The 15,850-nt window shown below is 33.9% G+C and overlaps 1 protein-coding gene across 26 annotated transcripts in view; it reads left to right on the top strand.

The window, feature by feature from the left end:
• The window catches only part of RIMS2 (regulating synaptic membrane exocytosis 2), a 590,702-nt gene that overhangs the window by 286,366 nt on the left and 288,486 nt on the right, over positions 1-15,850 (top strand). For all 26 annotated transcript variants that reach the window (XM_082364215.1, XM_082364218.1, XM_082364205.1 and 23 more), the window contains one exon: positions 5,024-5,949. In XM_082364215.1, coding sequence (XP_082220341.1) covers positions 5,024-5,949 — 926 coding nt within the window. The remainder of the gene's footprint in view (positions 1-5,023; positions 5,950-15,850) is intronic.

The raw sequence follows: 15,850 nt of genomic DNA, 5'->3' as shown, positions 1-15,850 counted from the left end.
AATATAGTGTCTAAGATATATAGCAATTTTAAGTCAAAGAAAGTATATATGAAATAATGATGTGACTGGTAAAAATTGTTCTGACGAGTATTTGAATATTTTGGAATAACTGATAGCAGATTCATCATTGTTTGGTAAGAGTATTCTTAGAATAAAATCTTGCCTTGCTTCTAACATGGCTTTAATAAATATACTATCAGGTACTCTACCTGAAAGCATAGAGTTAAGTAACAGTGACAATAGTCATCCCAATTTCAGAAATTATGTTAAGGAACAGTGACAATAGTCATCCCAATTTCAGCAATCCTGACCAGTGTTCTATTTTTACTTAAATCCAGTACAAATCAGCATCTACAGTCTGAGTCACATGCTTCAGGCAAATTTTATAATCTCTAGAACAAAGTGATTGCTGGATTTAATACTGGATTCAGTTTTCCTAAGGTATGATCTTTAAAAAGCACTTAAATAGCTTGCTAAGGTCTAATTAATAATAGAATTTCTTTTAGAATTTGAACTGTTTAATGAATAAATATTTTTATTTATCAATACAATGGAATATATATTTCCTGTGTTATATAGGTTCACTATATTCACTTTTACCCTACTTACTTTCAAAAATTTATGTTAATTCCTCAGGGATGAAGTGTTGCTTTTTTTCTCCCCATTTCTGTCCATACCCAGCATGATGTTAAATGTATTACTAGAAATCCCTAATTTACAAAGAGATTTTGTTCTAAATGTTTAGTTCTAAAGGGATTGACACTCAAAATACATTTTTGCCAAAGAAGTCATTTTATAAACAATAGTCTGAAGTTCAACAAAAGCCAAATTAACATACAATAGAGCTAAATTACACTACTAATAAAAGTAGTTTCTTCATTGCACTTAAGGCCCTATTACTGCCATGGGAGTAGTAGGGAAAAGAGAAGATCTAGACTATTTTAGCACATCAGTGGGTTTGAGTACAAAAGAAGAGAGCAAGCCATGAAAAGTAGAGATAATCTAAGGGAGAATTAATCATTCGGTTCTTTAATTCAGAAGATTGAGCACCTACTATCTGCCATCCTCCTTAGACCCAGGTTGCCTGTTCTCTTGAAACTTAACTTTTAAGGAGTATTATAGACATTTCTGGATAGAAATGGGTAAGATTACCTAGGGAAGAAGTGCAGTGAGGAAGAAGGCCATCATTAAGTTGACCGTCCTTCAAAATATCCAATTTTTCCCTGAATATTTTCTGAAATTTTTTACTTCACTTTCTTGTATGGCTTTAAGCTCCACATTTTAGAGATTAATTTGTATTAACAATCTTAGGCATGTAAGTATTTTTGATAATATTGTAAAACCAGTGTCCATTCATTCTGATTTAGTCTGCTTGTTTTTCTTTTGACTTTCAACTGAGATAAAATATGATGAGGTATTTACCAAATATGGTAAATTACAGTTTACTCATTTGGGAGCATGAAATCTTTTGGAAGGGAGGAGCATGTGAAAAAGGCTTAGTGGACTGCTTTTAGATGGGTTCTAGAGATGAACTACCCTGGACAATCTTTGATTCAATAAAATAACAATTAAGAATTCAGTAAATTTATATTTTATAGAACAGCTTTGAGTAAAAAAAAAGGGAAAGAAAAGAATAGCAACTTAATGAGAATACCCAAAACATCCCCAGCAAAGCTGTATGTTTTACATAAATGGGCTACATATCATGTAACTATGCTATTCAGGTCTTAGTTCAAATGTACTTGTTTAGAAAGAACTTCCTTATTGAAAGTAGCTTCACTCAGTCACTTTTTGTAATTTTACCGTTTCAGTTTTCTTCTATAGGACTTGTTACTATATGAAATTACCTTAATTTGTTTATATGCTTACTGTCTGTCTTCCCTACTAGAAAGAACTTCTTGAGGGCTGAGACCTTATGTGTCTTTTCTCTGTTGCATTTCCAGCAACCAGAATCATACCTGGCCCATAGTAAGCACTAAATAAATATTCGTTGAGTGACTGAATAAATACTGGAGGTACAAAGGTGTGTTAGACATAGTCCTTTCTGGTTCAAAATTTGAAGTCTAGTGGACAGCGCAGAACACTAGTTAGGTAATTGTCTGTAGGATGAGTAGTAATATGCTGGACAGCTGCTCTTACTGGCCTATTGTAATGAAGTAATACTGCTTTCATGTAGCAAATCACATTTGACTTCCTTTTTTATGTTTCCAAAATTCATATGCTTATATATAGCTATAAAATTTCCTATTCAGTCCACACTGCATTTTAAGGAAATTAAAATTTATTTAATTAAGCAATCTCTAAATGAAATTTAAAAAATTCTTTTTTTATGTACCATATAAATCTGAGAAACACTAGCCTTACTCTTGAAACAGTATCAATTTCTTTATATTAAATTAGATTTATGAATAACACATTTTTAGAGAAAATATATTTATTAACTTAGATTGGAAAAAATTGTTATATTATTTTAAACATACTGAAATGAATTTGAATTCCTAACATAAATTCTACATCTAATCTAATGGAGGTTAGATGGTCAGTTTGAGAAGGAACTAATTTAATTGCTTATTCTTTAGAGTTCCCTAGAGAAATTCTCACTTATCTCAGTTAGTATATGTATTTTTGGTATAGTTAGTACTAAGTAGCTAGTTAATGAGATGTGAGTATATTGAAAATTGGCGCTAGTCAGTTAATTACATCTTGATAAGAGCATCCTTATTATTTTTTGCGATGCTTTAAGCTTTCATTTAGGCATATTAACTTGATGAAGTTGTGGTATCAATAGTATAAGATCATAATCTCTAAGAAATGGAAGAGGGTTTTAGAATCATTCACCTTCTTATAAGGGTTATCTCTTAATCATTCCTGTATTCCTAATCTATATTATAGTGTGTGGCATTTAGTTCTTACCTAATACATATTTGTTAAAATAATATTTGAGTTAATGTGTATAATCTATGTCTCTCGCTTTAAAGCACAGACTCTCAAAGATTAAATGGCTTTATAGGTTCAAGTAACTGGTTAATAGCAGAAGTAGGACTAAGAAACCCAGATCCCTTAACTTTAGTGTTCTTTTCATGATACATTGCTACCATACTAGAGTATTTTTTCTTTATTCATATGTATAAAAATAATGACAAAAAGTAAAATGAATTATGCATAACAGACACATAAATAGGATATTATGTAGGTTAATACTGTATAATTTATTTTGAGTGCTCTGTTTTGATTGTATATTTTAAACTGTAGGAATCTATGGTGTTATGTAACAATTGTAACCTAAAAGATTTGTAATTAAGTCCTAAATGTTTTATATGTAAATGTAAAAAAAAAGCACATACACTTGCTTAATCATAAAACATTTAAGGGAACAGGCCAGCTCCTTCATTTACTGCAATACTTTCCCCTTTATGGCTCTAGGTTAGAGTCAACCCTAACAATGCACATGTGTGAGATTTGAAAGGTAGAAAAGTTAAAGAAACCATGATTGTCGAGCAGAGTTGTTGGCAGGCAGATAGGCAGATGTGAAAGTCTTAGTGGCTCCTAGATGAAACTCCTTTTAATTGACCACCCTAATGCTGTAGGCAGCTGAGGTAATTGGTGGCAAATTCCTCAAGACTTTTGGAATTCACAGCAGTTTCCTAATGACCATTTTGAGAACCCTGTCTTTGGTTTTCCAGACTAAGAACAGCATTATCTTCTCTGACGTTCATTCCTTAGCAGGTTCAACAGTTGTGTAGTTTTGATTTCTATATTGAAACCCCGACTCCCTGGAAAACCTAGAGTGACTTTTGTTTCTGTTAACGAACCTTAACTGATGCATTGGCAGACTGCATTCCAGATATGGGGGAAAGGGACTAGGTGATACAAAAAAGGATTGAGAGGAGAATGATGATGCAGCTGGGTTGGGTCACTCCATGTGTATCCTTTCTCTGCTCTTTCTTTTGGAATCAAAAAAATATTGTCTAAGAAATTCTCAACTGAGCTATCTAATCTTGGTCATCTTTAACTTCAACTGACCCCACTATTTCATGTGTCCTGGTAAAATCTCTGTAACAGTTATTCTAAACCTTTTCTGTCATCTTCAGGATTCCAGTTCCATTGCTTCTCATGGCTAGTGATTGCCATTATCTGAGTTTGTGCCAGAGAAGAGGACAGCGTGAATATTTTGTTGACAAAGAGTATGATGTGTGATTGCAAGTTCTACCAGGTTATACTGGTGTTAGAGGGGCAGGTTGAAAACTTAACAAACACTCTCTTCTTCTGAGTCTGTAAGGACATGTTAGGAGTCAGCTATGAAGACAGAGAAGTGTCATGGAGCTGGCCTTAATTTAATGAAGATGGAATAAAAATAGCAGATCTTTGTGACTTTTTTAAATGAACAAATCATTACAGTTGGTATTTATTTAAATTGATTATCTCAAGTTAGAGCAGTAAAGGATTGGAGATATAATGATAAAATGAAGATTTAGATGAACCGATACTAGGAGTGATCTAGGTAGATGTTGAATGAAAAATGATTTTTAAGAGCCAACCCTTAGTTTCAGTTGAAAGCATCAACTCTTGAGCTGAATCAGTTTGGCTTCATCACATTTTCAAGTGACTATGAAATCAAGGTGTCAGGAATAGAGAGAAAGGAAGGTGGAATTTTTCTAAGCTTCTGAGTAACAATTGGGAGATAGTTTCAGTGTATTGAGCCAAGCAAAGAAATTAGAATAAAGGTTCTTTTGCTGCAGTAGAGTATGATGTTGATTATCTAATTTCAGGGCCAATGTATATTCCATATGGGCGTGCCAGGCATTTAAGGAGCATATTAAAAGTACCTTTTAAATTTCCTATTTGAACTGAATAAAATGAATATTAGTAAAACTTTTGTTATGGTGTGATTTTAAAATGAAATTTTTAAAAAAAGGAGCAAAAGAAGTATTTGAATTTATCCATCAACCTGCCAGTGAATCAGTAAAATGTGAAATTGCCTAAATTCTGCTCTTTTCCTTATTCTTTTTCTTTGGTTACTTAGGAAAAGAAGTCCATCAGTGTCCAGAGATCAGAATAGAAGATACGACCAAAGGGAAGAAAGAGAAGAATATTCACAGTATGCTACTTCGGACAGCGCGATGCCTAGATCTCCATCAGATTATGCTGATAGGAGGTCTCAACGTGAACCTCAGTTTTACGAAGAGTCTGATCATATAAATTATAGGGACTCCAACAGGAGAAGTCATAGACATTCCAAAGAATATATTGTAGATAATGAGGATGCGGAGGGCAGAGATGAATATGAAAGACAAAGGAGAGAGGAGGAATACCAGGCACGCTATCGAAGTGATCCGAATTTGGCCCGTTATCCGGTAAAGCCACAACCCTATGAAGAACAAATGCGTATCCATGCTGAAGTGTCACGAGCCAGGCATGAGAGAAGGCACAGTGATGTTTCTTTAGCAAATTCTGAACTGGAAGACTCCAGGATTTCCATGCTAAGGATGGAACGACCATCAAGGCAAAGATCTGTATCTGAACGTAGAGCTGCCATGGAAAATCAGCGATCTTATTCAATGGAAAGAACTCGAGAGGCTCAGGGACCAAGTTCTTATCCACAAAGGACCACAAACCATAGTCCTCCTACCCCCCGGAGGAGTCCAATACCCATTGATAGACCAGACATGAGACGTACTGACTCGCTAAGGAAACAACAGCACTTAGATCCTAGCTCTGCTGTAAGGAAAACAAAACGTGAAAAAATGGAAACAATGTTAAGGAACGATTCTCTCAGTTCTGACCAGTCAGAGTCAGTGAGACCTCCACCACCAAAGCCTCATAAATCAAAGAAAGGAGGTAAAATGCGCCAGGTTTCATTGAGCAGTTCAGAGGAGGAATTAGCTTCTACACCTGAATATACAAGTTGCGATGATGTTGAGATTGAAAGTGAGAGTGTAAGTGAAAAAGGTAAGCACTATATTCTAATCACACATTTTCCTGTAATTGATTAGATAAGGGTTTTCTTTTTAGGTTGTATTTCTGAGTAGACATTTAATTGTTAGACATTACTACTTTTAAGTTCTTTAATGATGCTGGTTATGTGAAGAAAATTTCAAGTTATAAAAAGTGAATATCTTCGGTGATTCATGCAGTAGAAAAGTCTATTGCCATTTTTAAGAATTGGTTTTTGCTTTGTTTCTGAAAATGTTCTTGCATCACTTGATGGCATATTTAAAAATACCTATTAGCTATAGTTGTAAAAATAACATTTTTTGTGTGTTTCCTTTTAAAAGGAACAATATGTTTACTATAGGACATCTGAAAAATTGCTCAGTGTAAAGAATGAAATACAAGCTATCCACAATCCTTTCCCCCATATATAGCTATTGCTAACATTTTGTTGTATTTTCTTCCCTTTTTCCGATGCATGTGTATTTTACATATTTACAAAATTGGTATCATACTATATAATTTTGTATTCTGATTTTTTTCAGTTGATATCATACCATTAACTTTTCTCCAAGCCTTTAGATGTTCTTCAGAAATGTTTTAAATGCCTGCACTGATGTTCTATCATAAGGCTGTACCATAAACTATTCATCTATCTGGGGTCATTGCAGTTGCTTCCAGTGGCTGGTATAAATAATATTATAATGGCTATCTTTATACATAATTTTTTGCCTGTTTTCTGAGTATTTCACAAATACATATTTGTGCTTTGATTCTTTTAAGCTTTTAATTCAGATTACCAACCTGCTCTCCAGAAAGGTTATAACACTCCATTCTCCTGTCAGATGTGCTTGAGTTTTCAGTCTTGATACACCAAATTTTTGCCATTTGAATAGACCACAAAAAATAGTATCTGTCATTTTAATGTGAATTTGATTGTGAAGATGAATATTTTGTATGTTTATTGGTGTTTGATATATTCTTCTATGAATTGTCTTGTTTGTTGCTTTTATTTCTTCTGCCCATGGTCCTATTGGGTATTAATTAGTTTTGCTCTTATTGGTTTATAAGATATTTTTGTATGGTTATAATTTAACCCATTTAACTGTCATCTGTTCCAAATGTATTTCCCATTTTGATGTTTAGCTGCTAATTTTCTTTGGTCATTTGGAAATACTGAATTTAGTATAGCTAAGTTTTTGCATATTTGGTGATTTTTTCCCATTCCTTTTATCCCTAGAAACTCTTTATTCATCCCCAAATCAGTTGAATATTTAACTGTATACTTTCTCATGTTTTTATTATTTATTTTTTTAAACTTTAACTTTTTAATCTCTCTGTAATTTATTTTGGTAAATGCCACAATACACCTGATAGATATCTAAGCAGATTAAGAAGCTAAACTAACTCAAAGTTAATTTGTAAGTGCATAGCCAGAAGGTAGATTTACAAATGGGAATAAAGGAGAGTTTTTTGTTTCTTGATAAATTGCAACATGTAAAATGTTTAAGATAGTAATTCCTTCTAGTTGTAAAAATATTTCCTTGTTAATTATGGATAAAACACTATGTTAAGTATTTGCCTAAAGAAAAAGGATTGTTTTTAATGGAAAACTTAGTATCCAAGAAACATATCTAGTATATATCAAGGGAAAAATCTTTCAGATTTCAGTTTGTGGGATATTTGAGAGGGTGTTTAGCTAGCTGGATGAAAAATTAAAAGCAGAGTTAAATTATAGACTAGTTGTTGAAGTTAGTTTGGTAAATAGGAAACGTTAACCTTTAACTTACGCTGAAGTCTCTGTTAAATTGAACTAGAATATAGTAGATGATGCCTATATATTGCTATTTAGAATAGCTTTAAAATTTTAATGATGCAATTGGTTCAATGAATAGAAAAATACAAAGCTTTGTGAAGGACATATTGCTATTAATTGGTAAGAGGCATATCAGAGCAAATACCCTAATGGTGTTACAAATGTTTCACAAACCAATTTTATTTGACTTATAAAAGCATTTAAATAGCAGAAAAGTTGAATCTAAGTCTATTTCAATATTTTGAGAAGTATACAGTAGATTCATTCAATCATTCATTCTTTATATCATTCAACTAAACTATATTAAATATCATTAATTATAGTACTAGAGTATGAAACATGAACTATGAAAGCATTTCCTATCACCCTAGAATTGCAGCTTTGTAGAACAGGAGTAAGAACTGTGCTGAGAATTTGACTGCATTTGTGCTAGCTGACTCATCCAAGAAAATTGTATGTAGGTTGGACTTTTGTTTTTGTTAGCTTGAACTTGGAGCTGTCTGTTTTCCTTTCTAGGATGTATCCATGAGAAGGGCTTCTTGAGGAATTACTTGGGATATGGGGAGATGTGTTTCAAAGCAAAAGGGCAGCTCAAATTATTGCCATCCTTAACCCCATTCTCCCTGGTACTGCTTATCTGCCTCTTTTTGTAGGGTTTAGGTTGGTAAAGATCTCTTTCAGGAGCAAATAAAGTCAGCCTGACACAATAAGCGTGGAATCCTAGAGTGCAAGAATGTTGTTAACTCTTTCAACAGAGGATCTAATGAAATATAAGTGAAGGTTTCATTTCATAGGGATCTAAGATGCTCCTGATACTTTTGTCCAAATCTTGAAATATATAATTACCTTAATTCATGGAATGGATTGTTGAATAAAATAGTAAGATCATGAAAACTGTGAACTGTAATGAATGATCAAGATGATAAGAAAAGTTAGACTGTATGTAAGATGAAGGACATCAAAAAAAGGAAACTAAAAGAGAATAAAAGGATGCTAAAATTCTAGGTTTAGAATAAATGAGTATGAATGGAATACATTTCAGTCTCTTCAAACCAAATGCCTTTTAGATATGATTATATATGTAGAACCTAGAAAAATGGTACAGATGAACCAGTTTGCAGGGCAGAAATAGAGACACAGATGTAGAGAACAAACGTATGGACACCAAGGGGGGGAAAGTGGCGGGGGCGGTGGTGGTGGTGGGATGAATTGGGAGATTGGGATTGACATGTATACACTGATGTGTATAAAATGGTTAACTAATAAGAACCTGCTGTATAAAAAATAAGTAAAATAAAATTCAAAAATTAAAAAAAATAGATATGATTATATCTTACACAATAGTACACATATTCAGAAATGTGTGTGTGTATGCGTGAATGTGCACACAATGGTCAAAGAGTCAGCAGTTCAATCGAGTTTAAATTTTTTTCTTACAGATGATTGTAAAAGCCACTTTATTTCAGCATATCCTACTCTACATGTTGAGAATTTTTTAAAGAAAAAATTTATTTCCCATGCGACCATTGCCCTTTGCTTTGTTATTAAGGGTACCTAGGTTTTGATTAACCTAGAATTTGGGCCTCATATCCTATTCTTGAGATAGTAGAGGGGGCAAGTCTCCAAATTTTACTGAGGAAACAGGAAATATGTGTTTCTAATTTTAAACTTTATGTATTTTTTCAAAGAAATAATAAGTGACAATAAATTATATCTTTTTATTTATTTGATTCAGCAAATTTAAGGAGCCAGTTCCAGCCACTAAGCTAGATACTTGGATCCTGTGGTATAAAAGACATATGCCTATTTTTGTTTTGCTTTAATCTGGGAAAGTTTTAAAATTTCACCTTTATTTTTGGAGAATAATTTCTTTGGATATAGAATTCTTGGTTGACAGAGTTTTTCCCTCTCTCTCAGTACTTTGCATATGTCATTGCAGTTTCTTCTGGTGATAAGAGGCTTACCTTCCGATGGGTCGCTGCTGTGTCTGCATAGTCTAATTGCCAGCTAGAGATTTGGACAGAAATTGTGCTCAAATATTCTCAGCTTTTAAGGCTTTCACCCTCTGCTAATCAATCTGTATATAGTGTTGGGGACACATTCGGAGTTCAGCCAGTTTTCAAGTCACTTGCTTGGATTTTACTTTCTACTGGAATATCTCAGGATCTACCCTGAACATGGTATAATTTCCTAGTCAGTGTGATATGTGTGGAGAGTTTATCAAGTTTTTTTTTCTGTGGGTCTCTCATTTCCAGGGCTTCCCTGTCAAATTCTGGCTGGTCTGCTATTCACTGTATGTGCGACTGCAATCTTAGGCTAGCTAAGCTGTTGGTTCTCTCTTTGTTTCCTATTGGGTTTGCTTCTTCTAGCAGACAGAGCCATGGGTTTTCACTCCACCCCAAATCAAGTAGCAAAGCTGCTGGTTTTCCCAGCCAGCCTTGTGCTGCTGAAACTATTGATCCTTTATGTATGTATAACAGAAGGGGCCTGTGGGAGCAGCTCCAGGTAAGAAGGTAACCGACTTCTGTTGTTATTTTCTGAAACTCTAGCATTTTTCTCAATTTTTTAATGTGGCTTTGTTTGATTTCCACAGTCATGCAATTGTTGTTTTTGACAGTTTCATCCAGGCTTCTACTTGGTTTTTTGTAACAAGAACTAGTTGACACTTCAAGCCACTGAGCCAGAAGTTCTTCCTTTATCATGATTTTGCGAGTCTGGAACTCAGACAGGGTTCAGTTGCGTAATTTTCTTCTTCATAGAGTGTTATGTGGAATATAGTCAAAAATACTGTAATAATTTTGTATGGTGACAGATGGTAATGAGACTGTGTTGATCATTTTGTAATATATAAAAATATTGAATCACTATGTTGTACACCTGAAACTAATACAATATTGCAAGTCAATTATACTTCAATAAAATATAAAATGAAATAAAACAGGGATGTAATGTGTTAAATAAAAAATAAGGATGCAGGATGATTCATCCTATTTTTTATTTAATCTTTACCAGTTGGGGAGGGTATTTTCAGAGGTTTCCAGTTGGCCCATTACGATAGTTTTTGTTTGTTTGTTTGTTTTTTAGGCCGCACCATGCGGCATGTGGGATCTTAGTTCCCCGACCAGGGATCGAACCCGTGCTCCCTGCAGTGGAAGTGTGGAGTCCTAACCACTGGACCGTCAGGGAAGTCCCCATTATGATAGTATTTAATCCCACAGGCCAAGGAATATTAGTTCTTCCAAATGCCAAATCTGTCTGTTTGGGGACTGCTGTAATTACCACTGTTAGAACTTGATAAATTAGTAACAACACCTGTGAAGGAATAAGGACAGAAAGACTTTGAAGAGGAAGTAAAATTGTGAACAGATACCTCAACCAATCCCACAGGAGTTTGAAGCTGGTGTAGATCTTCAGAGATGACCTAACTGAGGCAGGGGCCAGGAGGGCTCCATATGGCTGCCCCCGGGGGAGGGAGCATAACTTCTCAGGTAAAGGACTCAGCTATGAGCACTGAGCATGCCACACTTGGGGCAGCTTGAGGAATGAGTGCAGTTCTGAGGGGTTCATACGGGTGGTATACAACAACATCCACTAAGATTTTGTTCTGAGTATTGTCCCCTTGTGTTTACAAGAGGGATATAACAATTTTAAGCATCCTGTACTCAAATACCCTTCTGAAACTGAGAGAAACTTTTCTAGAAGCCTCCTCTTTATACTTCTTCATGTGTTTTTTGGGCCATAATTGTTACTCATGCCAGTTCCTAAATAATCGCTGGCAATGGAGTTAGAATTATCAAGATTGGCTTTGAGTTCACAGTTCTAAGGGGATAGGAGGTAATTGTTGGGTAGAGAACCAATTATGCCTGCCAAAAGTATTCATTGTAAGGGTTATAATAGTGCAAAACTGGAGAAAACTCAACTCTACAAAAATAATGTGCTGGAGCTGGTTGATACCAACTTGTGAGAACCAGTTGTGTGCATCTCTTCCCAGTTCCGCATTCAGTGACATACTGTTGGTAGTTCAAAATTGGCTTAAGTGAAAGTATTTGCACTATGGAAGTAGACAAATGTTACAAAGCAAGACCTGTTTTCTCCCTAGAAAACAGGTTGTTAAAAATTAGTTACCATATCACTAAAATCTATTTGAAGTTTTGATAATTATGGAGGCTATGGTAACAAGGAAAATTATCCAGGCTATAATGTAAACTTATTTTAGAAGCTGAATTAAAAGTTATGTCTGCTATGTTAAAATGAGATATGCATATAGAACTAGAAAGAAATAAGGATATATTAGAAGTTTGGGGGGCAACAGTTTGTAAAAAAAATTTTAAAGTAGAATTTCATTAGTATGGCTATAATGTTTATGTAATAAAAATGAAAAAAGGAAACTGTTAACTAAGTTGTCTTACTGTATTCCATCTTCAGTGATCATCCACCATGCACTCTCAGAGTACATATCAAAAAATATTGTGAATATAATCTTATGCATTAGGTAGATCATGCTTAATGCCTAAAAAATGTGAAAAAAAACCTTTATTTACTTTATAACAACATTCATTTCCCCATAACATTTTCCTAACAACACCATCAAATTTTCTAGGGTGTTGACTTTTTTTATGCTTTATGCTTCATCTTTATATTTGCATTAAAATTCAAATAAAATTAAACTAGTCATTCATTTGCTATCTCCTTTTGATATGCATGCCTTACCCAGATCACATAGCCTTCCAGAATCTTTACAAGCTGGAAATAAGCATTTAACGTGTAACAGTCCTTTCAAGAAATTTCTCAAGACTGACGTTTTAATGGAATCTAATAGGACAATTCATTACTTGAGAAAACTTTTGACAGGCTACTTAAGTGATTACTATATCCAATAGATGTAAAACATTTTTTTTAAATGTTCATATCAAAATATAGCAAGCAGTCTCCTAGTTGATTTATCTTTATTTTCTGTCATATGCAATGCTACTCTGCACAAAAGAGGGATTCCATTATAGTGTAAAATGGCCACTAGCACAAAATAAAAATTTCTGAAGAAAACTTTTCGTCTCCAAAATGTCAGTGACAATAATGAATTAAGATCTCTGATTTAAATATTTGTTTGCAAATATTATATAAAATAATAAATGCTTTTTAAGGTATGCTGTATAAAATTTTTCCCTTTTCTGCTTATTTATTAAAAACTGAAATGAATGCATATCAACAATGTGGTGTTGATATTACCAAACTGTTATATTGGAATACATTTATTTGTAGTGAAAATGTGTACCATCTTTAAATAAGACAACTTTGATTTTGAATTACAGGCCAGGCAAGTATATTCAAATGTAGGTATCAATAGCATATTCTGACCATTGGTTAACTTCTATTGATTGAGAAGTTTGACATTCACTTTGACAGATTTATTTGAATGAAGTAGTAAACAAAAATAAACTAAATGCTGGCTAAATAGTCTGCATCTAATTTATTTTGAGACAACTGCAGTTGTTTCTGTGATCCAATTATACTTAGCTATATTTGGAAAAATTACTTGTCATTGCACTTTGCTTCTTTTATTACCCTTTTGCTGAGCTGGTTCATATGCCCCCACCACATGCTCTGTCTCCCCCTCTGTTCTTCCTCTTTTTCTCTGTATCTCTCTGCTTCCCACTGAGGCTTTCCTGTTCCCCATCTCTTTCTCTTTTGCTCCTCTGTTGTCTACCCCCACTTCATGCACTTGACACTTTTGTGTGGTGCCTTCAGTCAAGATTTGTTATATTTCAGGTAGGCTCGTAAATTGTGTATCCTTTTCTTTTAATCCAACCCACCTTTATAATATTAATCTATTTTGTTTAAATCACACATCGAGGAACAGATTCTATTAATTAAATACTTCTAACGCTAGAAAATTAGAAGGGCTAGTGTAGGTACTTTTTGTTTAATATTAAGCTACCTTGAGAACTACACAGAAAAGGAAAATATGTTGTACAACCAAATGCCCATTCCCCTTCACCCCCTCCCCTGCAGATTCCCTTTTGATAGACTTTATATGAAATTAAGATTGTATTTAAGTGTGAATTTCCCCATGATGCAAGACTTCTAATATCAGCTTGATTACCTCACACAATTTTAATTATATTAAGTAACTAGTATTAGCAGTACATAATGCCACCATTCTATGTTTGAATTTACATTTTATTTATTAATAATAGCCTTGACTGCATTAGGTGTTGGAAAGGTTTTAAATTTGTTCAGAAAAAAACTATAACTATTTAGTTTTATGAATTATAACTGATAGAACCCATTAAAACTCATTGTCTTATTATGAAAAGATATTGATTTAGGAAAGCATGCTTAACATATGCTAATATTTTTTCCTGTTTTTATTCTATTTTGTAGTGGTTTCCAGTAGTTAAAAATTGTATAAACATGATTTTTAAAATATTTGTAAGAGTGAAGACCCAAATCAAATGATTGATATTCAAATTGTAAATGCCAAGTAAAGATTAGCAAAAGAGAAATGAAAATTAGAATTAATTAATAATGCAAAAGTCATTAAAGAGAAATAACTGATAGGTTTCAGATATGATGAGTTTGATAAGAATCTAGTTTAACTGATAAAACATATGGTGATGTGAAAGAAAGCATATTTCTGCTTAAACTTCCATAAAATACAGATAATAATACCGATATTTTCTCAAACCTCACTCTCAAATTCTGTTTAATACAGTTTAATTCAGTAGGAAAAAAATGTATTCCATGCCTATTGTGTGCCTGATGCTGTGCTAAGTGTTATGTGTAAGATGAGTACAGCGTGATCTCTGCTCGAGAGAGAAGCATGTAAGCAAACAAGAGGAATACAATATGTTAGATATGAAATAATTTAATACGAGACATCGATGTAATTTAGAGAAGGTACCAATAATTCTGCCTTGACTTATGAGGAAGGACTTGACAGAGGAGTTGCTATGTGCATTGGGTTTTGAAGGTTGAATAGAATTTTCCAGGAGAACAAAGTAGGTATCGGATGGGGATAGGTGGTCATTCTACACATTGGAGTATAACCATTATGTCAGTAAGAACAATTTTTATGGAGTACTGACTATTTGCCAGGCACTGCTTGACATTGGAGTGGGGCAAAGATGAAGAAAGACATTTTCTTTCCTTAAGAAATTAATAAGCCTTTGAGGAGCTAATGTGGTTGATAGGTTTATTAATTATCCTTTTTTAGAGAGAAACAATGTGGTATATTAGAGCAATGGGTTGAAAATACACACACCAGGTTCTTTTCAAGGCTTTGCCAGTGATCCCATTGTAATCTTAGGAAGGTAATTTAACTTTCTGGTCTTTAATTTCCACTCAAAAATAAAGAAAATAGACTCAATGTGTTAAAAACTATGCCAAATAGAGCACCAGATTTCTTTTTCTTTTTTTTGAATTTTATTTTATTTCTTTTTTATACAGCAGTTTCTTATTAGTTATCTTTTATACATACTAGTGTATATATGTCAATCCCAATCTCCCAATTCATCCCACCACCACCACCACCACCCGCCCCCAGCTTTCCCCCCTTGGTGTCCATACATTTGTTCTCTACATCTGTGTCTCTATTTCTGCCCTGCAAACTGGTTCATCTGTACCACTTTTCTAGGTTCCACATATATGTGTTAATATACGATATTTGTGTTTCTCTTTCTGACTTACTTCACTCTGTATGACAGTCTCTAGATCCATCCACCTCACTACAAATAACTCAATTTTGTTCCTTTTTATGGCTGAGTAATATTCCATTGTATATATGTACCACATCTTCTTTATCCATTCATCTGTTGATGGGCATTTAGGTTGCTTCCATGACCTGGCTATTGTAAATAGTGCTGCCATGAACATTGGGGTGCATGTGTCTTTTTGAATTATGGTTTTCTCTGGGTATATGCCCAGTAGTGGGATTGCTGGGTCATATGGTAATTCTATTTTTAGTTTTTTAAGGAACCTCCATACTGTTCTCCATACTGGCTGTATCAATTTACATTCTTACCAACAGTGCAAGAGGGTTCCCTTTTCTCCACACCCTCTCCAGCATTTGTTGTTTGTAGATTTTCTGATGATGCCCATTCTAAC

This window comes from Balaenoptera borealis (assembly GCF_965194805.1).
Source record: "Balaenoptera borealis genome assembly, chromosome: 17".
Taxonomy (NCBI): Eukaryota; Metazoa; Chordata; class Mammalia; order Artiodactyla; family Balaenopteridae; genus Balaenoptera; species Balaenoptera borealis.
Note: the sequence above shows the minus strand (reverse complement) of the source record. Positions and strands in the feature narration are given on the sequence as shown.